This window comes from Marmota monax, unplaced genomic scaffold (genome assembly GCF_021218885.2).
Source record: "Marmota monax isolate L192 unplaced genomic scaffold, Marmota_monax_Labrador192_F-V1.1 WCK01_AAM20220418_F8-fsc00041, whole genome shotgun sequence".
Taxonomy (NCBI): domain Eukaryota; kingdom Metazoa; phylum Chordata; class Mammalia; order Rodentia; family Sciuridae; genus Marmota; species Marmota monax.
The window spans coordinates 12719416-12744938 of NW_026695238.1; the positions used below are offsets into that span (position 1 = coordinate 12719416).

Below are 25523 nucleotides of genomic sequence, written 5' to 3' on the forward strand. Positions count from 1 at the left end.
GTTCTTTTGTATAAAATGTAGATTTATGAAAAACTAGGAATGTGGAACTGAGATCAAGAGGTGGACAAAGAGAAAATAAAAGAACAATATTAGAATTAAAGGACAAAGTCAATTGTAGTAGTGAACACCTATAATCCCAGCTACTAGGGAAGCTAAAGCAGGAGGATCCAAGTTCAAGGCCAGCGTGGCTGACTGAGTAAGATCCTGTCTCAAAATAAATAACAAAAGGGGTTGGGAATAACAATATATGGAATTTCAACACTACTAGAACCTACAATGAAATAATGAAAGCATTGCCTAGAATTTAAAACACACACACACACACACACACACCTGAAATTAAGAACTCACTGATGGGTTTAACAAAAGATGATGATGACAGCAGAAAAAAAAAATTACTGAATTTGAAAATGGTCAACAGCAACTGGACAGAGAAAAAAATTCTCACAGCCAAAAAAACAAGTTGGATGATAAAGTCCAGAGTCTGAGCACGGTATGATCTTGATACTCCTAAAAGCAAAATAGAATAGTTTAAAAGCTAATGAAGGGGCTGCGAGATTGATTGGCTCAGCGGTAGAGCATCGCCTAGCATGGGTGGGACCCGGGTTGGATCCACAACACCACATAAAAATAAAGGCACTGTGTTGTGTCCATCTACACCTAAAAATAAGAATTAAAAAAAAAAAGGAGACCCTAAGTTTAAAAACAAAAAGCTAATGAAAACCAAACAATGTTTGATATAATAACAGACAAAAATTTTCCAAAATTAATAAAAATACCAAATCTCATATTCACAGGCTACAAAGCCCAAGCAAATTAAGTGTCAAGGAAAAGTCACCTCATCCTAGCATAGTCAAACCATTTAAAAAAAAAAGATGAACCAAATCTTTTTTAAAAGTCACAGGGAAAAAGATACTGACTTTAAAGACCAACAAGGCTGCTAAAGATAGACTATATATGCCTTCCATAGTGATGAGAATTTTTACACCTGAGGAACATACCCTTTAATAATTAAGGAAAATTAAGAATTTCTCAAAACCAGAGAGAAATTATTAGCAACCCTGCATTATTTGAAAAAAAGTTCTTCAAGCTAGAGGAAAACAATTCTTGAGAGAAGAAAGGAACAGATAGAAGGAATTTGCATTGCAAAGAGCAAATGAAAGAATATGGATGTCTAAAACAAAAATTATGCCTTATCAAGTTTCTAGTATGTATATAAGTCTAACAAATTAAAATAGCAATATGAAAGATGGATAGATGTTTTTGCACTGTTTGGGATATGATAAAGTATTAATTTAATGCAGGCTGTAATAAACAAGTATATGTATTATAATCTCTTGGGTAACTACTTAAAGAAATATACAAAGAAAATTTAATCAAAGAGGAAAAAAATTATTAAAAATATTTGATTAATCTCAAACTATAAATTACCATTTTGCACCTGTACATTTGAAAAAAATCCAAAAGAATGCTAAGTACAGTGAAATTCCAGCAACTCAGGAAGCTAAAGCAGACTAGTAAGTTGAAGGCCAGCCTTGGCAACTTAGACCAAGCCTCAAAAAATGGATAAGATGTAGCTCAGTGGTAAAGCACCACTGAGTTCAAATCCCAGTACGGCTCCATAAATAAATAAAATTTTAAAAACATATATCCAAAAGTGTGACACCATACAGTTGTCACCCATTACTGTAGAAACAAAAAAAATTGGGGGGTACGATTCCAATAGTGCAAGTTTACAACATCTACCAAAATTGTGAGTGCATTGCATTTACCCGCTTCCATGTTGCTTCTGAAAATCCAGTCTGAATACAAGAAAAAAATGCAAAAGCTCTACTGTACTGCAACATGGAGGGAAAAAAAAAAACAGCCAAAAACATCAACAGCAAACAACAAACACACCTGGAAATAACCCAAATGTTTAATAATAGGAGATTTGGTCAAATAAACTATGTACTTCCAAACAATGAAGTAATATGACAGTTTTACAAAAAGAATTGGGAATCTCATTCTTGCCCTCAATATATGAGGAGCTAGAGAGAATCTATAAAGCTTACTTTTCTTATCTAAGAGAGGCAGTGTGTGAGGAGTGGGTAATAAGGATTTTTTGTTTAAATTAATAGAAGGACAAGACATACATTTTAAACGTTTGATATGTGGAAGGAGGAGAGAGGGAAAAGAGACAGCAAAAGAATTTCTGAATATACCTTATTTGTAAATTTGAATTCTAAAACCATGTAAATTATTACACAATTATAAAAGCAAAATTAAATTTTAAAAAGTAATCCCTTAAAATCAAAGCTCCACACATACTGGCACATACATGTAATCACAGCAACTTGGGAGGCTGAGGCAAGAATTGCAAGCTCAAGGCCAGCCAGGGCACCTTAGTGAGACCCTGTTTTGAAATAAAAAATGAAAAGGGCTGGTTATGAAGTTATGAAGCAAACTGGGTCTACGTCCCAGTACCAAAAAGAAAGAAAGATAAATGCCAGATGAACCAAATCACTTGGTGGCATAAACAAACACAGGAATCATAATAAGTGACTATAAAGGAAAAAAAGCTGACCACAAATATTCTTATATTTCAAGAACAAAAAGAACTATTAAAAAAACATTGTTACAACTTTCTCATTAATAATTCTTTTCGAATCTTACGAAGTTGGTGTGGGGTAAAGCAAATGGGTCACAATGTAATTGCCATTGGGCAATAAAAACTTTTAGCATGGAGAATGGAGAGATAACAGCATTTAACATAAATAAAAACCCTTCAGCCCAAAACCTGAATCATCTTTATCAGTATAAACTTTCGGGGGGGGGGGGGGGTGTTTAAAAATACAATTATATCCTAGATTGTCCATTAAAAGTTTACTAATAATGTTCAATCCAGTAGCAATAAATATGTCCAGATTGTGATCTCTAAATATAATTTCATACAAAAAGAAACCAAGAGTTTGTAGCAAGAGTTCTATTTCAGGGATTGGGGGAAAATAAGTCAGCTGAACTGGTACATTCTGTCATATCAAAAAGCAAGTAAGCTATCAAACACTACTAAGGTTATATAAAAAAAAAATTCAAGCATATCTCAAAAAATGATTACATCATCCAATGATGGGACAATTTAAGAATCAGTGAAACTCAACGAAATATCTAAAATATGTCTCAACCACTGTTTATAATAGTACACCCTCCATCCACCCCCATCCCACAAAAAAGCCTTGGCATCTGTAGAAGACATACAAACCACTATTTTGAAAATTGGCAAATGAAGGGGGAAAAGTAATTTTTCTAATATTGACTATACTCCTAAATAAGCAAATAGAAAATAAGGGAAAGATATTCTTTTATGTATTTCTACTAAATTGCTTTACTTCTCATAAATGAAGAGTAATTATTCAACCTAAAGTATCACCATTCTTTTAACCCTTGTTACCTTGAAACTGAGTTTCAAGAGCTTGTTAAGAGACAATCAGACATGCAGTTCTAATATAAGAGTATACTATCACTTTTGAATAGCCTTTTCTCAGTTAGGAGAGAAGGATTACACTCAAATCTGAAAAGCCCCCAGAACTACCAATTTCCAAGAAATATTTAAGACATTCTAAACAATGGAAGTTTGACACTGTGCATCTATTAAGGAATTATGTAAGTGTGATAAAAGTAACCTGTGTATGTGCCTGGGCGTATGTTTACTTCAAGGAGTGGTACCCTTGAGCTACATGATATATTTACAGATAAAAATATATAACATTTGCGATTCATTTCAAACCAATATGGGAGCAGGGATATGGGTAAGAATAAACTAAATATTAAACACGAGCTGGGCCTTGCTGAAGATAGGTCAAGGGCACAAAGAGAAATGACACTGATCCCCCAATTCTAATCTATGGTTTAATTTCATGTGTAATAGTTAACCCTAAACATGGATTTGAGATGTTTAATGTCAATACCCTTATATAGGCCCTGTGATCACTTTTCTTCCAAGAAGTATATGAAGTGGTAAAATAAATAAAATTTCTGGGCTGGGGTTGTGGCTCAGAGGTAGAGTGCTCGCCTGGCACATGTAAGGCCCTGAGTTCGATCCTCAGCACCACATAAAAATAAATAAATAGGGGCTGGGGATGTGGCTCAAGCGGTAGCGTGCTCGCCTGGCATGCGTTCGGCCCGGGTTCGATCCTCAGCACCACATACAAACAAAGATGTTGTCCTCACCGAAAACTAAAAAATAAATATTAAAAAATTCTCTCTTAAAAATAAATAAATAAATAAATAAATAAAATAAAAGTACTGTGTCCAAATATAACTAAAAAATAAATGTTTAAAAAAATAAATAACATTTCTATTAATAAAAAAACTTAAACATATTAACTTAAACACATTAATAAATTGGGTTTTGATCCAGATTCAATGAAACAAAATTTCCTATGAATTTATAAGGATGGAGATATTTGAACTTAGTAAATATTTTTTTCTTAAAAAAGAAAACACTGTGGTTATGTTAAATATAAGCTTATTTTTAGTTATAAATTCAAATATAAGCAGATTAAATAATGCCTAGGACTTAATTAAAACTACTCTTCAGGCTATTAATGACGTCAATGTTGCCATGAGTTGATGATTTCTGATGGATTTAGGATTGCACATATTCTTTCCCTCAGACCTGTGCATGGTTGGTTTCCTCACTTAAGTCTCTGAAATTTTACTATATAGTCATTGTTTGTTGCCAGGGTCACCCTCTAGCATGGAAGCTTCAGGGAGAAACAGCTCTGCTTATCTTATTTATGATTCAGTACATTCCTAGCCCCTCCCAAATAGAGTAAATTAATATCCATGTTCAAGAGTTGATAACTTTACAAGAGGATATATTATCTGAGATTTGAGTGTCAGGGTGGCAAAAGCAAAACAAAACAGAAACAAAAATACCAGCTGCTTCTTAAATTTCCTTGTCAAATATTAAGGCCAGAAACTGAAAAAAGCAGGTACACACATTTCATTGCCTTAAAAAAAAATTGAAATATCTGACACAAATTATAAAGGCACATATTAAGGTCAGAGGCTAATAAGCTTCAATAACACTTCAGAAATTTTGAAGTTAAGCAAGTCTTAAGTCTATACATTAACCTGATTCTATGGGAACACTATCAATGAAATTCTAACAAAAATAAAACATAAATTTTAAGGAAGCTAAAGATAATACTCTGAAATAAAAATAACTTGATCTGTAATTTTAACTGCTCTTAGTTACTAAAATTGGGATTTCAAGAGTCACTCACTACAATGGATTAAAAAACATTAATCTGGTATGAGTGTAGTGACCAGAGTTATGCTAAAAATCTTTCAGGTTCATATTATATCTTCAACTGTCTTACAGGCTTCAGTTTATTAAACCATAAAAAATGGAATTAAAACTGTGCAATCAAATGCCATTGCTGCTCAATATAAATTCTTTACTTTTATAGAGTTCAAATTGAGTCACTCTTCCTATAAAATCTGGCTAGTTTTTAATGATTCTAATTTAGCAATCAAAAATAAAAGTACAGAAGAAAATGTAATAGATGCTATATTTAAAGTGAGTGTGTGCATGTGCCCTATTTTAAAAAATAAAGTTCATGAAAATTTAAAACTTCCTCATACTTATTCACATCAATAGTAAAAACAGCATTTAACTAATTAAGAGGTTTCAAGGGAGGAAAAATTTAAAGTTAGTTATGCACTTACTAGCTCCGCTTCCAATTGTTCTATGGAAAAGTTGTGACATCCGAGGACCAAGAGGACCAAACAGGTGAGGAGGAAGACCCCTGGCCTCTAACAGAGCTAAAGAAAAAAGAAGGGCAGGGATGGGGGGGGGAGTAATTGAGTTGATTTAATGCAACTGATCTTACCTAAGAATGTCAAGCAACTGATTTATCTCACATAATTGAGTTAGTCAATGTCACTTTCCATTCTGAATTTTAAGAGAGGCTACATTAAACTTCCAAGACCACCCTCATAATTAATGTAATTAACATAAAATATACATGTGCAAACTTCAAGTTATCTTAAAGTTTTATGGAGAATTTTAAAAGCTCAGTGCCAGCAGGAACTGTGTTAATAGTCCAAGAAAAACCCAAGGTTATATCTATTTTGAAGTTATACTTTAAACACCTTTGCCCCACTTTCCCTCTGACATTATTCCCCAATCAGATGTTGATCTCATGATCTAAAGACATTTGTCACCTCCAAAGGTAAGAAAATTTATGTGTTCATGAGAATCCTACTCCTTGCTATTTCCTTAGGAATGTAAAAGCAACCTGAAACTGATTTAAAAACGTTGTTTCTTACAATGTAAGCCTCACATTGGAGATTATAAAGTCAAGTCCTTGAGACAAAAATATATAGCCATCTAGTTATAATGTAACTTTTTTTGAAGCTCTTATAACATAAAAAATCTGGAATTTATTTATATACTACTATACAACTTATTTTAAAATAGGTGATCAAAGAGAAAAAAAGATCATGGCAAAAACAAAACAAAACCAAAATACCTACCTTCATAGATACATTAAGAATGCATCTGGCACCTATTAACAATTATGTATTTATAATATTATGTTCAATGGAACAATATATTAAGCTTTTCCCCAGTATATTAGCTTAATATACTGTTTGTGATTTGTTATTAAAACCAATTGCACAAGTATCATAAAGACAATTTTGGAAACAACCAAAAAAATGGGGTTTCTATAGTTACATGGTAAAATTAAAGATGCAGATAGCTTATCTTCTGAATCCAAATCATAAAATCACCACTAAGGAGGAGCAGGCACTGCTAAATAATATTCAATTGAACATATGTAAACTAATTTCAATAAAAAACAGTAGTAACTAAGAGTCCATGGAAACTCTTTCTTGTAGGCTCAACGACTGTCTTTACCTTGTAATCGTCCCATCTCGGAATCATCTGATTCACTCTCCCCAGAGGTGGTCATGCCAACAGCCCCTGCAACAGAACTAGAGGCTTGGGGGAAGGGGAAGGTGAGGTTAGGAGAGGAGCATTTAAACTCATTATGTCTGGCTTATTTTAAAAAAGAAAACCCGAAGTTTTACAGACTACAATAAATAAATTCAATTAAACTTGCCTTTCTATTGCACTCAGCTATTCTAGACATCATTCTATAACATTTAGAAATAAAAGCAGCACTCAACTACTTTAGTATTAAACAAGTATAAAAATATAAACTTTGCATTTTATTCACACATGGCTTTTGACAGAGTCCTCATGCCTTTGAAACTGCTCTTGAATGAAGTCTTATCCTGGACTCCTCTAACAGAAGTCAATTAAGGTAAACATTGCTAAGACCACTGTGACATATCATAAATAGCTGACAATAATTTATCTGTTCTAATTTCAGTAGTGCAAAACTATTACATATTCTTATTTCTAGGACAAAATACTGGAAATATGTACTATCACTAAGGGATGGCTGCAAACCATTGCTATGAAGCACAGAAGAGAAGGCAACTAAGATGTCAACACTTAGTGCAGAATGAAGACTGAGAAGGATACTACTACACAAAATGCTAACAAAAAAAAAAAAAAAAAAACACAGCATATGCTAACAGAAGTGAATTCTATTATAACTGACCAAAAATGAAACTATGTTCCTGCACAACTAGCAGCCCGCTATACCTTCACAAGTCTGCTGAGTCCTAAGCCTTTTTAAACAAATGACTGATCTACATAAATAAAAACCACATCATTCATAGTACCTTAAAAGCCCCGTTTAAGAGTGACAGAATGCAAACCAGAAAGACTATTTTAAAGAGGCATAATGAAAGTGAATTTAAGATTAGCTTTTCTGAAGAAAAAGATGCCAATGCACCCACCAATCACCAACTCTGAATTTTTATACCTTTCTTCACACACCATTGAGTATTTTCTGTAACTTCAGTGAGATTTCAAAATTTTTTTAGAAAAATTTATGTGTTAAAAAGAACAAAGGTCAGCAAACTATGTCCCAAAGGCCAAATCCAGTCCACCACAAGGTTTTGTGCATAAGAGTTATTAGAATATAACTGTACTCATTTGTTGACATACTGCCTGTGGCTGCTTTCATGACACAATCACAGAATTCAGTAAATGTAACAAAAACCATATCAAGTCTAAAACACTTGTCTTGCCACTTACAGAAAATGTTAACTTCATGGTTTAGAGCTGTATTAACCCAAAATGCTAATGCTAATGCTAATGTTAAAGGGTATCATGTTTGGCAAAATCCATAGTGCTGGTGAAGAAAAAGGAGATTATCCAGTAACTGCACTGTATGATGCCACATATAGGCAACATTTATTAAATGCTTACTGTCTATAGAAATTGTCTAAATATCTCCTCACAGTATAGAAAGTGATGTAAGATTCATCATGCATATGAAACTGAGGCTTTTTGACTTTGAGTGTACTTGCCCAAGTCAGAGAACTCCAAATGGACCAGAGATTTGAACCCAGACAGTCTGACTTCACTGACTGTACTCTTAAGATCCATAACATACTCTTCAGCAGTAATTTTTAATTCAAATACAGTTGTTTCTTCACATTATACAGAGCCCCTGTTAACAAATACTGGTATTAGGTACCAATAATGATTGAGTTTATTAAAGTGACTCTTCCTGGCACGTGGAAAGCAAATACAAAGTTTTAATAAACAAAATGGTTGTTTTTTTAAGGCATTCTCTGGAACCCACACATTAAAAAGCAAACCAAAAAACTCCACCAAAACCTCACTAAGGGAATGTTGGTTTTTTAAAAGTTTTTGGTGTTTTGTTTTGTTTTAACGGGAGGGCTTATTAGGTGTTACTTTAAAATGTCCTGCAGATTTACATACATTAAAGATTTCTACTTTACCTTACTCGTTAAAACATACTTATGACTTTCATAATGAATATCTCAAATTGCAGTGCCACAAAGACATTAATTAACCAAGACATAAAATTTATAAAAGCACATAATTAAAAGAGTTGATAAGGTTCTAGTGTAGTGGAGTTGCAATCTTTAGAGGAGCCATAGAACCACTACAAAAAGGGGCAGAGCTGGTCTGTTTTTCAGTGGAAATGAGTGTGGGGAGGGGGGCGGAGCCAGTCTTGACAGAAATTAATTACTAGAAGCAAAGAAAAGGATCCTTCTGCCAACCCTTTTGATGGCAAGTGTGAAATATTTACCCATGGTTGTTCCTTTTGTGCATATTGTTAAAAATTAGATAATTAAATTAGTCCAAAGACATGGCTAGTTTGAGTTAAGAGCAGAGAGGTGGCTGTTATGTGAAGACCAATAGATAAGAAAATGTGATCAATCAAAAAAGAGTCAATTACAAAGTTCTTTAGTCTTTACTTTAAACCTCCTTGAGCACATGTACAAATCTGTCCCCAAAGTCAAATGTTAAACTATGACTATAACTGGATTTTCAGGATGGTTGATCTTTCTTTTTCCTTAAGCCAGGTACGTCTCCCATCTAGTCCTACCATATCTTCACAGAACTATGGTTTACAATAAATACTTCAATGAAAACAATTGAGAAAATATTGTTTAAATCAGAACACAAAAATTCTATCATATACTTGGGATTATATTGATGAAATAGCTTTCTGCATGTTTGAATATGGAATAATGAATACTAATATTATGTATAATTATAAGGCAGCAATATAAAAAATTCTATCAAAAAACTCCAAATTTTTATACTTTAACCAATGCCACCTCTTTCACAAAAAGACAAAATATTAAAAAGCTGTGGAACTTGATTTTACTTGCTAGGAACTGCAAACATTTACCAAATGTGTAAGTAAGGGAGGCAACAGATGCCACCCCCTTAGTGTCATAAGACTAGAGAAATGGCAATAGGAATGTAATGATTCCTTATCATGGGCTCCATCATCAGGTCCATATGGTCATGACATAATTTGTAGTGATACTAAATAAAAGTAATTAGGAAAAGAAAAGTCTGCAAAACTAGGCTGATTTTTATTTTATGATTTGACCCTGATCATTTCTTGTGAAATTATGAAGATTCTTAAAGCAAAAGAACAGATCAACAAAACAATGCCTATTTTTCCTTGCCATTTTATTGTTTGGAAGGGAGTATCATACCAACTGACGAAGCATTGTCTGAGAACTGGATGCTCATCAAATGGTAGTCTAAAAGTCATCAGCACAAACCTATACTCTACACAAATTTAGAAGTTTGGTTTTTATATTTCATACACAGGGAAACTAAAGCACAATACATGGAAGAACTTAACGTGAAGCTGATAAGTAATTCACTCCTTTCCCCATGAATACTTTATTCAGCCAGCAGAGGAATTCCTACAATCCATAAGGGACCCATCAAATGTCAGGCCACTGATCCTCTAATAGCAGTGACCACCCCACACGTATCTTTTATCAGCAGCAACAATACATAAACTTGAAAAATACCTATTTCACATTGCAATTTCAAATATGAATGGCAGTGAAACACATTCAAGTGTTTAGGAAGTCAGCTGATTATCCTGACTCACCTGAAGCTTTTATTCTCTTAGATAATATACCAGGGAACAAAAGTTTACACTATACCCCCTCACTCTAGCCTTCAATTACATCCATATGAATTAAACTCTTATAACCCCCCAGGGAAAAGACAGCTGTTATAAATGTGCAGTTGATTTTTAAGATCTGGATTTGAGAGTCACATATCCTAACATGTAAAACTAGGTAAGCTTAACTTGAATGCATCTCAGTTTTTCCTCATTTATAAAATGGCAATAACAGCACTCAAATTTCACCAGGTTCTTTTGAATAGTAAACAAGAATATATGAATAGTGTTTAATACTGTGCCTGCAATAGAGCGTATGCTCCATAAATGTTAGCTATGGTAATTAATATAGAGTCTAATGTAACAACGCCACATTCAGCAGCTCCATTTCTGTCATCCATTTTGGAAATGCCCCCACTTCCATATATAGACTTGAAATAAACACTAAGACTCAAAAGTGTACAACATAGGGAAGGAAACATGAATGGCTTCAATGAACTCCACATGAAATGGCCTCTGTTTTTTCCAAATATTTATCAATTCAGACTCTTCTAGGGAAAAGTTATGAGGAAAAAAAATTATCTCCCCAAAGAAGATATCCTGTAAATAAGCCTACCATATAATTTATTGTACAAACTGGAAAAGAGTAATGACTCAAAAAAAGAAAAAAAAAAGTGCTAAGATAGACAGGACAAGACAACAGTAGTGGGTAAACCAGAATGCTCCTAGCAAATCATTATGAAATATGACCATCACAGGCATGAAAGAAAACTAGAACAGCCAGGAGGAGGGTGGTGTTGCACGCCTCTAATCCCAACAACCTAAGAGGCTGAAGCAGGAGGATGCAAGTTCCAGGCCAGCCTCAGTGAAGTCCTAAACAACTTAATAAAAAATAAAAAGGGCTGGGGATTATAGCTCAGTGGTAAAGCACTCCTGGGTCCAATTCCAAGTATCAAAAGCAGCACACACACACACACACACACACACACACACAAACTAGCACATATTCTAATATTAAAACACAGTACATGAAGTACCTTTGTTCAAAGTGGGTATCTATATAAATCTAAACCTGTACATATAACACTGATTTAAGGGACTCATAAGATTTTTGTTATCTGGTAAGAAACAACAATGATAAACTACATTTTAAAACTGAGTAGCCACATTTAACAGCTAAGAGTATTAGCTTTATTTTGGTAATGGCAAGGGATACACATTTAAAGTTAAATCAAGGGGTGAAAAAAAAAAACCTTAATTGTTCTAAGATTTCAAGAAGAAATTTTAAAAGCCCATAAACATCTAAATACTATTATTAAAATAGGTTAAGTGCAAATGGAACACTTATTTTTTAGGGGTTACAAAATTCTAAATTAAAATTCACTTATTTATGAAGTAATTCAAGCCATATCCTCTCGTTTTCATTTATTATGAATTTAAATTCTTTCAATCAATAGGCACTAGTCAATATGTAAAAAACTTTAACAGAAATGAATTAATACCTCCTGACAGCCCTTTGAATATTATTTGTACAAACCTGGACTGGATGGGAATTTTAAAATGGCAAACCCATTAATCTAAATACTAAGGCTATATTGTAAAACAAATTTGAACAAAAATTTATTTAATGGTAACATTCAGCATACTATGTTCCTCCCATTTCATCATATTCAGGTAAAAAATAATTATGTCTAAATAAATATATAAGAGAAATGTGTTTTAAGAAATGCCAATCTACCTGCAGCTCCTTGGGGAGCTTCATCTGTCCGGGCAGCTGAAGAATTTACTGTCTCCTGGTTGCTTTCAGGGTCTGCCATTTTCTCCTGCCTCCGAGCCTCAGCTGCTCCTCTTTTGCCCAGGCCAGAGCCTCGCCGACTGCAACAGAAAAATGTCATCATAGGCAGCGTAACCAGTGAACCAGGAGCAATGTATAGACAACACAAAGCTCAGATTCATAGAGGACAAAGCCAATTTCTTCTTTTTAAATAAAAATTGCTGCAGAAAATCACTATGTGTAACAACCAAGACTTTGTATGTTTAAAATTCTTCCGAATTACAGTGCATTCACAGTACGTGCTTTTGTGTTACTAGCAGTTGTTGTCATCCTTACCGGCAGAAATTTTTTATTTTTAAACACTTCCAAATAAATGGGAAAGTGACCACTCCTGAAGAGAAATATTCAATTCACTTAAAATAGAGCCCCACTTTGGGGCTAAAAAGTAGATTAATACACACTGGATTGAAGAGACACTGACAATGCAGAAAAGAGGAGGACAGAAAGACATTCCCATTCTCTATGTTCCAGTTTACCTAAATCATCCAAAAACAACTATTCTAAAAATGGACAGTAACTCCATCCTATATAAGAACAGACTTAATATTTATAAACAAACAGATGGCTTTTGGGAACACACTGGTTTAGATCAAACAGACACAGAATGAGGTATGGAAAAGAGAACTACTATTCATCTTTCATGAAACGAATTATATTTGATGATGATCTTGTCATCATAGAAAAATCAGAAACAAAAGATGACCCCACAGTACTACAACTATTATTTAAACAGCAACTCCCCAAATTACCTTAAGAAATATACTGAAACATTTTAGACTAAGAAACTAGTGAAATTCTGCCTCCTGAAAAAGAGAGCAGGCAAAATTGACACGTGTATGAAAGCTCCGAATTACCTCAGGATACTTAGAAGAGTTTATTTTCCTAATTAATGAAAAGTCCTTCCTAAACACAGTTGGTTTAACTAAACTTTCTTTCATAGGTAAAAGGAGCTCATTTCAAACACTACTCATCAAAGCCATAAATAACAGGGATTCAAATTCACTCAACATCTAATTTGTACAACACACTGGACTGAACTTTTTGGATACACAGGGTTGCCGCCCTCAAGGAGCTTTTTGCTTCAAGAAAAGATAGAGACACAACCTCAGTTGGATATCAAGGTACTAAATTTAAGTGGAAGCCCAAGTAATTCAGAAAAGGATTTTAAGGAAGGGTATTCCAGGCAGTTGAACTAGATGGCTTGTGCAGAGCATGACCATGTGTATTACAAGTCATTTAACATGCATCAGTTCTGTGTTCACGTGCAGAAGGAAAGAAGGCTACAGAGAAAGACAAAGTAAGACAATTACAACACTAAATTATCTAGCTTCACATAAAAGTTAAAAATCAAATTTAAACCAAAGAGAATTCAGTTTATACTTCAGACTACAAACCTTTGGTAAGTTAGGATTCAAATACAGTTTAAACAGAACTAAAACTCTGAAGAATTTTTTCTCAGAAGTCCTGGAAGTAAGAGTAAGAAACCTCAAAACCAAATATGTGTACTAAATTCTAGATATTTTTAAGCAATCTAAAGAATTAGAAAATAACTGCAAGTGCTGGGATTATTGCTTGCTGGTAGAGCATTAGTTTAGTATAGCGCCCTCCACCTTTTTTTTTTACTAGCACTAGGGGGAAAAAAATGAAACCAAAATGTGGAGAAGTGAGAATTTAAAATGGCATTTCTTATGACTTAGTATCAGTCATACAATAGTATGACTTATTATCACCACTAATAACAATCAAAACAGAAGAATCAATTTAAGTGCTTAAAATCTTTTTCTGCTTATCTGAGTTAGGGTAACAAAGAGGCAAGCTAAATTCACAGCCTCATCAGTGGTTTGATGCAATTACTAGGGGAAACTACATATGAAAGAGGGAGAATTAACATCAGGCTACAGAGTGATTAACAGTACAAGTGCACTTAACCAAACACCAAGCCTGAAAGTCTCAGGAAAAGATTTTTCCTTTAACCTAAGGTTCTCAATGAATTTTAATAAAACTATGTGAAATAATATGCTGTTCCACACATCAAAGGTGGTGAACAGTCTGAAAATGATATCCACAACAACTGGGAGAAATAGAAATTGAAGAAAGAACTCACTCAAATGACTACACTTTCTTTTGATAGGCAGGTTTTGAAATACAAAAATTAAGAGATTTTCTTTTCCTTTCTCATTTAGCTTAGTAACCAAGGCCAACACTTTCAGAAACAAGGCAATACTACAACCATTAAAATAGGCATCCCAAATGGATAAGAAAATGTAGTATATACATACACAATATTGTTCAGCCATTAAAAAGAATTACTTTATTATGGTATTTGCACGTAAATAGATGTATCTGGAAACTATCATGCTAAGTGAAATGCCAGTTCCCAAAAGCCAAAGGTTAAATGTTTTCTCTGATTTGTGAAAGCTAACTCACAATAAGGGGGATGTATGGGAAGTTCAGTAGATTAGAGAACAAGAAATGGAGGGAAGGGAGTGGGGGATAGGAAAAAGACAGTGGAATGAACCTGACATAATTTTCCTATGCACATATGAAAACATTATGGTAAATCCCTCCATCATGTACATCCACAAGAATGAGATTGTTACTAAGACATATTCTATGCTTGTATGATCATATCAAAATGGATTCTAATGTCACGTATGAGTAAAAAGAAAAAAATGAATTTTAAAAAAAATAAGCATCCTTTTTTATTCATTCATTAAACCACCAGGAAACATAACCTTAAAAAAAATCTCAAATCTGCATGAAGATATTCATTAGATATACTTGGCAGACCAACTAAAAAAAACAACCAAATCTCCCAACACTTAGTAATAATTGTAAAAATGGTGTAGCAGAAGAGGAAGAACACAAAACTGTTGGCAGAGCACTTGCCTCCCACATGTCAGGCACTGGGTTTGATCCTCAGCACCACATAACAAACAAAAAATAAAGATATTTTTTAAATTAGCATGACAAAAAGAGTGAAAATATGAATAAATATTGAAGGAAAATTCACAAAAATAATACTTAGTGATGCTAGAAAAAACATGTTTACTCAGTATCCCAGGAAAATTATTTTACATTATTAACTTTTTTTAAAAAAGTTTAGAAATAAGGATTTTGACAAGACTTTAATAAGCTTAGGAAAAGAAAGCAAATGAAACAGTTAACTGGAAACAAAACTAATTACCTACCTGGTACTAGCACAGGAGCCCGTGGTCTTTTGGCGTGTGCTCCGCCTCAAACTGGGGAGCTCAGCAGGTGGGGACTCACTGCGCTTCTTGGTAGATTTTCTTAAACCTGTACGTGGAAAACACCAAAGTAAAATTTTATGAAGAGAAGCTATTAGTAATTAAAACTTACAAAATTATCCTTGTCATCATCCTGTTTAAAAGTGCACAGAATCATTACATGACTTATCTAGTGCTATGCTAAAGTCAGATTTTGACCTAGCCTACTAATAATGGGAAAGCTAATGGTACATGGCATTCCAGTTCAGATCAGTCTTCTTGCTTTGGGTCAAATCTGACTCAAGCTCTCCCATAAAATGCATGACAGCCCCACCTCTCCCAAACCATCCTTTCAGAGCTATAATCTCTTCACTACTCTTCCCCACTAAGGCCAAGGAATTGTTATGGTATATATTATATATTTTAAAAATGTGCTAAATTTCCCCTAAATTTATTATATTATCCTTAAACTGTTCCATTTAGTGTTTATGCAAGGTTTGTCAATAAACTGAGAAGAAAAAATGTTTTCTTTACACCACTTCATGAACAAGGAACATATATTTCAAATAAATGTTACGAGAATGTTCAATTTATAGAATATTGTATAATTAGAAAGAAAAACATATGAAGTGTTCTGGGTTAACTTTTCTGGAAGCGACCTAATGCTTATTTAGGGTTAATAGTCTCTAAAAAGATAACAACGTTATGGAGAATCCATGATGGCATCCATCCACCCTCCCCTTACAACTCTACAAACAGTGCCACTACATGATGTCATTCTGGGTACTAGGCTCTCTCTGAACAGAGACTTCAACAGTAAAAGATCTCTACAGTCAGCAAACATATTTCCACAAGAACTATGGCATCATCTTAATTGGAGGTGAGCTTCTTCAGCGATGATATACTCTTGCAAGTCCCCTCCATTTTATCATGAAGTTTTAATTGCTTAAAAGTGAAAAGACAAGTTATTCTTTCCTCTCAATTGTGTTAAAAGCACCAGTGAAAGGTCAAAGAGATAAGTTATAAAAAGGATTCTAGACATCTTGATCTTTAAACTCTCAATACTACAGTTCATTCAACTTGGAATAGTCTTTATACCATATATACAGAAAGTTGATGAGTGAAAAGTTATTCAATAATCTTTAAACAAAACACATGCTTCATGAAGCAAAAGCTCGTGTTCCGACAGGCATTATTATTTAGAAATCGAAGTCACAGTTTTTGGGACTTTTTCTTTTTCCCAAAAAATAACTTTTGTGGAAGTTTAGCTGGACATCTGAAGCTCATAGAAAAGGTTCAAAGAATGATACTTTAACTAGGCACACTGGCAGATCTCTATAGTCCAAGCTACCTGGAAGACTGGGCAGGAAGATGACTTTGAAAAGCCCAAGAGTTCAAATCCAGCCTGGGCAACATAGGTGAACACCATGAGGGAGGGGGGTTAATTAGCAAAATAGGATTTGCTCTAAAATTTAATTTTCAATTTAATTCTGAGGTTGATTTTTTATACAACGTATCACCAGAATTATCTGATGTAAGCACATACCTACACCTGCTATCCCTATCCTATTCTATCTCTGCGCTGGCACACACCCTGGTCATCTGAGAAACACAGAAAACACGACACAGCAAAGGAGAAAGTTTAATTCATTCAGTTAATTGTATCAGTATTTTTTAATATTAAAAACATTTTACAGTGTTTCAGAACATTTAATTATAATATGAACTCTATTGACAAGTGAAAGTAAACCAAAAAGACATAGTTTAGGGGAAAACACAGTACAAATCCTACTAAAACATTCCAAAAATGAAGTGCTATCACTTATTAATATAATAAGAGGTCACTTTTAAAACCCTTCTAGGCCTGGGGATATAGCTCAGTTGGTAGAGAAATTACCTTGCATGCACAAGGCCCTGGGTTCACAATCCCCAGCATCAAAAAAAAAAAAAAAAAAAAAACTCCTATTATGGTCAGTAATGTGACTTAACACATGTAATACTAAACTACCTATATAATATACCATGATACAGTAAATGGACAGCACAAATCTTCATGTTTAGTGAAATCAAAATAAAATATTTAGGACTGGGGTTGTGACTCAGCATGTGTGAGGCCCTGGGTTTGATCCTCAGCACCACATAAAGATAAATAAAGGCACTGTGGAAAAACAAAAAACTAAAATATTTAAATAAATGTATTGTGAGCTACTGAAACAATGCTAATTTTTGGTGATATTGGGGACTGAAATCAGGTTTCATGCATACTAGGTAAGTATTCTACCACTAAGCTACACTTCCAGCCCTCTTCATTTTGAGACAGGGTCTGGATATTGACCAGGCTGGCTTTGAACTTGTGATCTTCCTGCCTCAACCTGCCAAGAAGGTGGATTTCAGGTGTGCAACACCATACCTGGTACGATGTAACTTTTCAAAGTGTTTTATGCTTTCACTCTTTAGGCACGAAGATAAGACTTTAGTATTTAGATTTCTTTTAATCTTTATTCAAGTATGATAATAAGTATTGATTTTATATGTATGATTCAATGAATCTGACAAAGGTATTCGCTCATGTCCATAAAGTTCCTTTGTGGGATGAAAAAAGATACTACAACAAACAGAAACCAAAAACATAAGTATACCTAAACGTATTTCAGACAAAATAAACATTAGGTCAAACACTAAGAAAAGAAACAATAGGTCATTAAATAATGATAGTCAATTCATCAAGAATAAATAACAATTTTAAGTATATTTAGAAAACTGAAATTTATAAAGAAAATATCAAAAATCTGAAACAGAGCAAAATTCCATTTTCGAAACTAGACAGATCATCTGGACAGAAATCATTAGGAAAATATGGAGCTTGAGCCAGGTGTGTTGGTATTTAAACAAAATACAAAAATCTTGAAAACAAAATCAACCAAGAAGGTGAGAGATGCATGTACTAAAAATTATAAAACATTGATGAAAGAAACTAAAGATGACACAATAAAAAGACATCTTGTGTTGATGGAATGGGAGAATTCATATTGTTAAAATGTACATATCACCCAAAGTGTTGTACAAATTTAATGCAATCCCTATCAATATTTCAATGTCGTTCTTCACAAAATAAAAAATAAATCCTAAAATTCATGTGGAAACATGAAAGATCGTAAGTAGCCAAAGCAATATTGACCAAATATAACCGCAAGTATCAAATTACTGCATTTCAAAATGTATTCCAAAATTGTAATAATCAAAACAGCACAGTAATAGTACATTAACAGACATTATCAACCAATGAAACAGGATACAGAGCACAGAACAGCACCGCACACCACACAGACAACTGACTCTCCATAAAGGTGCCAAGAGCACACAATGAAAAAGGACTGTCTTGTCAATAAATGGTGCTGCAAAAACTGGACAGCTGTTTTTAGAAGGAGGAAACCAGGGCCCATTATTTCTCATCATATACAAAAATCAACTAAAAATAGACCAATTACTTAGATGCAATGTTTAAAATTATAATGCTACTGTAAAAAAAACCTAATAAAAAAGCTCCATGACATTGGCCTGAGGAATAATTTCTTAATTATGACCCCAAATCAAGGGTAACAGCAGTAATGAGATTGCCTCAAACTAAAAACCTTCTGCACAGGAAAAGGAAAGAGAGTTAAAAAGAGAACCCATAGAGAAAAACTTTACCCCAGGATATATAAAGAACTCAAATAACCTAACACCAAAACAAATCACCCAATTAACAAATGGGCTAAGGAACTGAACCAACATTTCACAAAAGAAATACAATCAATCAACAAACATGAAAAAATGTTCATCATCTCTATTAATTAGAGAAATGCAAATCAAAATGACTCTAACATTTCATCTCACTCCAGATGGAATGGCAATTATCTAGACTACAAGCAATGATAAGTGTTAACAAGGATGTAGGGAAAAAGATGCACTCATACATTGCTGGTGATGAGTCATGGAGATTTGTCAGAAAACTTGGGATGTAACCACCATTTGACCCAGCTCTCCTATAGCTCAGTTAATATCCAAAGGACTTAAAATCAGCATTCTACAGTGAAGAAGCCACATCAACATTTATAGCAGCTCAATTCATAATAGCTAAACTGTGGAACCAACCTAGATGCCCTTCAACAGATGAATGGATAAAGAAAATGTGGCACATACACACTCAGTCTTAAAGAAGAATAAAATTATGACATTTGTAAGCAAATGGATGGAACTAGAGAGTATTATGCTAAGTAAAATAAGCAATCCCAAGAAATCAAAGGTGGAATGTTTTCTCTGATAAGAGGAAGCTGATTCATTGGGGGTGGCAAGAAGAACAAATACTAAACAAATTTGTTTACAAATACTTTGTATTTATAAACGAACCAAGTAGGGAAGAATGAACAAACTTTGGAATGTGCAGAGGGAGTGAGGGGAGGAGAGGGGCATATAGTTTCCCATGTGTTATACACATGACACATGTACATCAGCAATCAAATGACGGTGGACAAAGAAAAGGCTTTTTTGTTTTTTGGTGGGAGGGGATACTGGGGATTGAACTCAGGGACACTCAACCACTGAGCCAAATCTCCAGCTGTACTTTGTATTTTATTTAGAGACAGGGTCTCACTGAGTTGCTTGGCACCTCACCGTTGATGAGGCTGGCTTTGAACTCACGATCCTTCTATCTCAGCCTCCCAAGCAGTTGGTATTACAGACATGCATCACTGGGCCTGGCTGTAGTCCATTCCTTTCATTGCTAAATGGTATTCTTGAGTGGATTTACATGCCACAATCTAGTTATCCATTTGTGGTATTAAACTTTTAAGAGCACCAGTCTAAGTTGCAGTGAGGTACGCCAGAGAAGAACAACCAAAATAGCAGACATAAAAACATTTAGAGCTGATATTATAATCAGACTATAATATAAAATAACTAATTAGGCTGTTGTCATGACCCCATCTAGCCTAATAAATTGACAGATAACTCCAAACATTTTGTTTTCTGAAAGAATGTCATCCATTTGCCTGGTGAAAGAGTTATTATATGTTATGCTCTCTCCAGTGGAAAAGGAGCATCACTATTTGCAACACTGCCTAAAACCAAGATGGGAGAAAAAAACTAGCTCTTCTGTATAAGTATTATTATCTTTGCTCCCGATGACTTGAACAGGGTAAAACTGATGATTGTAACTACTTAGTATTTGTAAACAAACCAAGTCAAAAAAAAATTTTTTTATAAATAATTCTTCCCAAAAGTCTAAAATGTTTTTAGAAGATTAGAAATGGCAAAGTACAAGATGAAGCAGTTTGGTAAATGACTTTTTAGAAAAAGGTAGCTTAACTTGGGCTGTGGTTATAGCTCAGAGGTAGAGCGCTCACCTAGCACGTGAGGCCCTGGGTTCAATCCTCAGTACCACATAAAAATAAATAAATAAATAAAGGTATTGTGTCCAACTACAACTAAAAAATAATTTTAAAAAAGAAAGAAAAAGATAGCTTAACTTTCTTTTGCTATTCAGTATCTGACACTGCTCTAATATACTATCCTTACAATCTTGAAGAATTTGAGTTGTTCAAAAGCACTTTCATAGATAAGTTATGATGATGATTCTTATTCAAAACACAAAAATATTTACACGTGTGTAGTCCAATCAACTACATGACTCCTAAGCTTATTTTTGATGCCTAACAGACTACTACATCTTCAATATATTTCTGGCAAGGTGATAAAACTTCTACCTTACTGGTTTAAATGAAAATTTTAGAACTACCTATAAACCAATACAGTATTTGTAGAGTTATTTCCTTCATTTTACTAGCCAAGCAAAGAGTATATCAACAGAAGATAAAACCTGCTGAGAGCCATAGCCAAGTAGGAATGACACATGGCATTTTTGGTTGAAAGGTGGGTGACCCCAGCAAGCCACTGAGATGATAATGATTATGTTAAGATGCGCATTCAATTGGAAATTAGACCCCTGCTGTCTGCCTAGGCCTGCTACTTTGGAGCTCTCCCGGGACTCCAGGAGATTTCCCATTGGTCAGGGAAGTGCGGTAGGAGAGAATTCCAGAGGAGGGATTTCCTGTCGGAGTAGTGTGTCCTGGGAGAAGGCCGCGTGCATGGACTTTTGGAAATAAAGTTTGTTCCTGCTTGAGTGGCTCATGATTTTGTGCCCAGCCAGACTGCAGCAAAAACCAATAGAACACATGTGCATAGGTCTACATAAATGCACATCTCTTTCCCAAGTTCTGTAACGCAGAAAAATTATATTTAGCATTTATTTTTATGATGCCACTATGAAAAGCAACCGGAATATCACTGTTAAGATTAATATACTCTTAACCACAAAGTCTTTAAATAATCAAGTCAGAAATAAATGCAAACAAGCTACTTTTCTCAAAGCTCTTGACCTTATATGGGAACAAGAATTTATGCACTTGTTACTATAATCTTTAAAAAGAAATTGGCAGCTATATTGTACTCTCAAAAATTGTAATCAGTGTTAACACACACAAGACAAGGGAATAGAAGTTCATTGGATTGGACAAAGGGGAATGAAGGGAGGGGAGTAGGGATAGGAATAGGAAAGACAGTAGAATGAATGGGATGGAACTTTCCTATGTTCATATATTAATACACCACCAGTATAAATCCACATCATGTTCAATAACAAGAATGGGATCTTAATTAGAATATGTTATAGCCCATGTATGTATAATGTGAAAATACACTCTACTTTCAGATGTATCTAAAACCAAAACCTGATACTGCTTTTAAAAAAAATGTAATTTGTTCTACAATATACTTTTTTTCCCCAATAATGTACATTGCTAGCCCCAAACTGATTTGCTCAAGCTCACAGCTTCATCCTTTTTAAAAAAGTGAGTCCTTTTGCAAAGGGTGGCTTTTAAAATGTGAAACATTTAAACTGCATATGTATTGACTGTAGCCTTAAGCATTTTGTGAGAGAAAAAAAAGAGAAACATTTTAAATGAACCAAGAGAGAAAGTGTTGACAGTGGCCTAGATATTTTCTGGATATTTACATTTAAATAAAAATAGTTAACACACTTTTGGGTGCACTTTACTTTTCTTGGGGGAAGCTAGGAATTGAATCCAGGGGCACTTCCCCACTGAGCTACATTCACAGACTTTATTTTGATACAGGGTCTCACTAATTTGCTTAGGGCCTAAGTTGCTGAGGCTGGCCTCAAAATTATATCCTCCTGCCTCCATCTCCCAAGCTGCTAGAATTATAGACATTCACCACTGGACCCAGATTTTTCTTTTCTATTTGAAATTTTCTAGGTATTTCTTATTAAGTAGACAACTGTGACATGATTCCAATTCTGTTCTTTGTAGGAAAAACAAACACTAGTACATGTCTGTCTACTAGAGGAACCAACAAGATAGAACACTATATGGTTGCTATTCTTTAATTTTACTGAACCACTTAAAAATTAACAACTAAGGGATGGGATTGTGGCTCAGCGGTAGAGCGCTTGCCTAGCTTGTGTGAGGCACTGGGTTCGATTCTCAGCACCACATAAATATAAGCAAATAAAGGTCCATCAACAACTAACAAAATATTTTTAAAAATTAACAGTACATATTCACTGTCATTTTTTTATATTTAATATTCTTACATAATCTCTATAGAAGGTATGCTAATCTTTTATATGAAATATACATATATCAGACCTATTACATAATCCTACAATGGAAATATAGCCCCCTTTATTATCAAGTATTCTAGATATGCAACTTACTGAACTTTCCAATTTTTTTCCCCTCAGTACTTGGGATTTAACCCTGGGCACTCTGATCAGTAAACTACACATTTTTTATTTTGATATAGGATCTAAGTTGCTGAGGCTGGCCTAAAATTAACAATTCTCCTGCCTCAGCCTCCCAAGTAACTGGAATAATATGCATGTGACACCATACCAGGCTTATATATTCAATTGGGAGTGATGATAAAAGACAAACAAGATGGCTATACCTAATGTCTAGCAATCCTTTTTCTGAGCACCATGCTTTTTCTGTTTTTCAATTTTCTAGGAAGCTTATGTCCTGCCCTTTCTCCATGTGGTACAAAAGAAACTGTCATTCACGATACACTCTAAAGACAGATGCTTCTCAACTTATGATGGGGATTACATTCTTATAAACTCGGAAGCTGAAAATACTGTAAGTCAATAATGTATTTAATATATCTATCCAATCAACATAGCTTTACCCAGACTGCCTTAATCATGAACAAAATACATCAACGTACAGTTGGATAAAATCATCTAATACAAATCCAATTTTAATAACTATTGAATAATATCTCATGTAATTTACTGAATTCTGTATTAAAAGTGAAAACCAGAATGACTGGTGTTCTTTAACACCACTGTAAAGTCAGAAAAGTTTAAGACACACAATTGTAAGTTAGAGATCATCAATCTGTGCACAAGTGGGACTCAGACCAGACTATTTCTATGATCTCTAATCATCACAATGATTCTAATTTAAGGATAAGCATATGACCCAAGGAAACTAGTGAGGTCCCTACAAATTGATAGATGAATGATGAGACAGTGTGCCCTTGTTTTTTTGGAAGGAGGGCTATAGAGGAAGAGGAGGTGATGGGTCCTTAAGCCACAAGGTTTGGATGTTAGGCCATGTTCATTTGACCTCTTGGATCCATCCAAGCCTTTAGTCAGCCAATCTCTTGGCCTTACCACTCATGTGGACAGAGTTCTTTTTCAGTTAAATTTTAGTTGAGTATCACATAAAACCCCAAAATTCTGATTACAAGAAATTACTACATTAAAAATTTCACTCTAAGTAGGAGTTGTCAAATTGTGCCCTGGAGGCCAAATCCAGCTGATGGTATTTTTTATACAGCTTCAAGCTAAGAATGGTTTCTATATTTTTATGGAGTTGTAATAAAAGCAGATGGTGATGTAATAGACTGTATGGGGTGAGAAACACCTAAAATACTTATGTGGCCCTTTACAGAAAATGTTCACAGAGCTGAACTTCGAAAATAAAAAAGGAAAAATGGTATGAAATTTTTAGTCTGAAATGTCTCAGACCATAGGAAAAATTAACTCAAGAATGTCACTGATATTTTGACTTGCATATTCAATGTAAATTACTTTGGATAGAATGGATATTAACAACATTAATCCTTCCAACCCATGAACAATAAAATGTCTTGTTTTTTTGTTTTGTTTTGTTGTTGTTTTGTATGTGTATGTCCTTTTCAATTTCTCTCAGTGTTCCATAATCTTCACTGTAAGAATCATCCATTTCCTTGGATTATTACAACCCATCAGGAATTTAACTTACCATTCATATTTTAGGACTATTTTGCTGAGAAAACTTAGATTAAAATGTAAGATTAATAATCTTAGATTATTAGATTAATAAAGAAAAGTAACTATGGTTACCCTTTCAGTAAACAGCTTTAAGTCCTTTAAGAGTCAAAAGACATTTACACCTGAAACTAGTCAACAGAATCATGAGACTCTGGCATGCCTTGAATATTCTATGACTACCTTCAAGCATATATATCTTTATTAATAGTTTACTTTGATACAATAAACTCATGAAATGAAAAGTAATCTATGATCACATAAAAAGGTGTCATAAATTTTTAAATAACTCGGTAATAAGAGACTGATTTTTGTGGATAATAAGCAAAATCCAAATACAATTTTCTAAGCAAAAGTATTATTTCCTAGTCAAAGCATAGCCACTTCATGCAATGATTCAACAATATTAAAAATAGTAGAAAGGCACGAAGATATTGATCTATTTTTTGCAGAAAGGAACAACTGAAAATAAAAAAAGAGTTAAATAAAGAACAATATGGTAATTAAAATCTATAGAAACAACTATTAGTTAATGAAACAAATAAATT

The 25523-nt window shown here is 34.0% G+C and overlaps 1 protein-coding gene across 19 annotated transcripts in view; it reads right to left on the reverse strand.

The window, feature by feature from the left end:
• Trip12 (thyroid hormone receptor interactor 12) overlaps positions 1-25523 on the reverse strand; it is a 145469-nt gene that overhangs the window by 53961 nt on the left and 65985 nt on the right. For 17 of the 19 annotated variants that reach the window (XM_046439938.2, XM_058577467.1, XM_046439951.2 and 14 more), the window contains 4 exons: positions 15567-15672; positions 12280-12416; positions 6911-6994; positions 5716-5811 (listed from right to left, as the gene is read on the reverse strand). In XM_046439938.2, the coding sequence (XP_046295894.1) occupies positions 5716-5811; positions 6911-6994; positions 12280-12416; positions 15567-15672 (423 nt within the window). Of the gene's footprint in view, positions 1-2320; positions 2396-5715; positions 5812-6910; positions 6995-12279; positions 12417-15566; positions 15673-25523 lie in introns of all 19 variants that reach the window. The other 2 variants (XR_009226286.1, XM_046439950.2) reach the window with 2 other exon arrangements.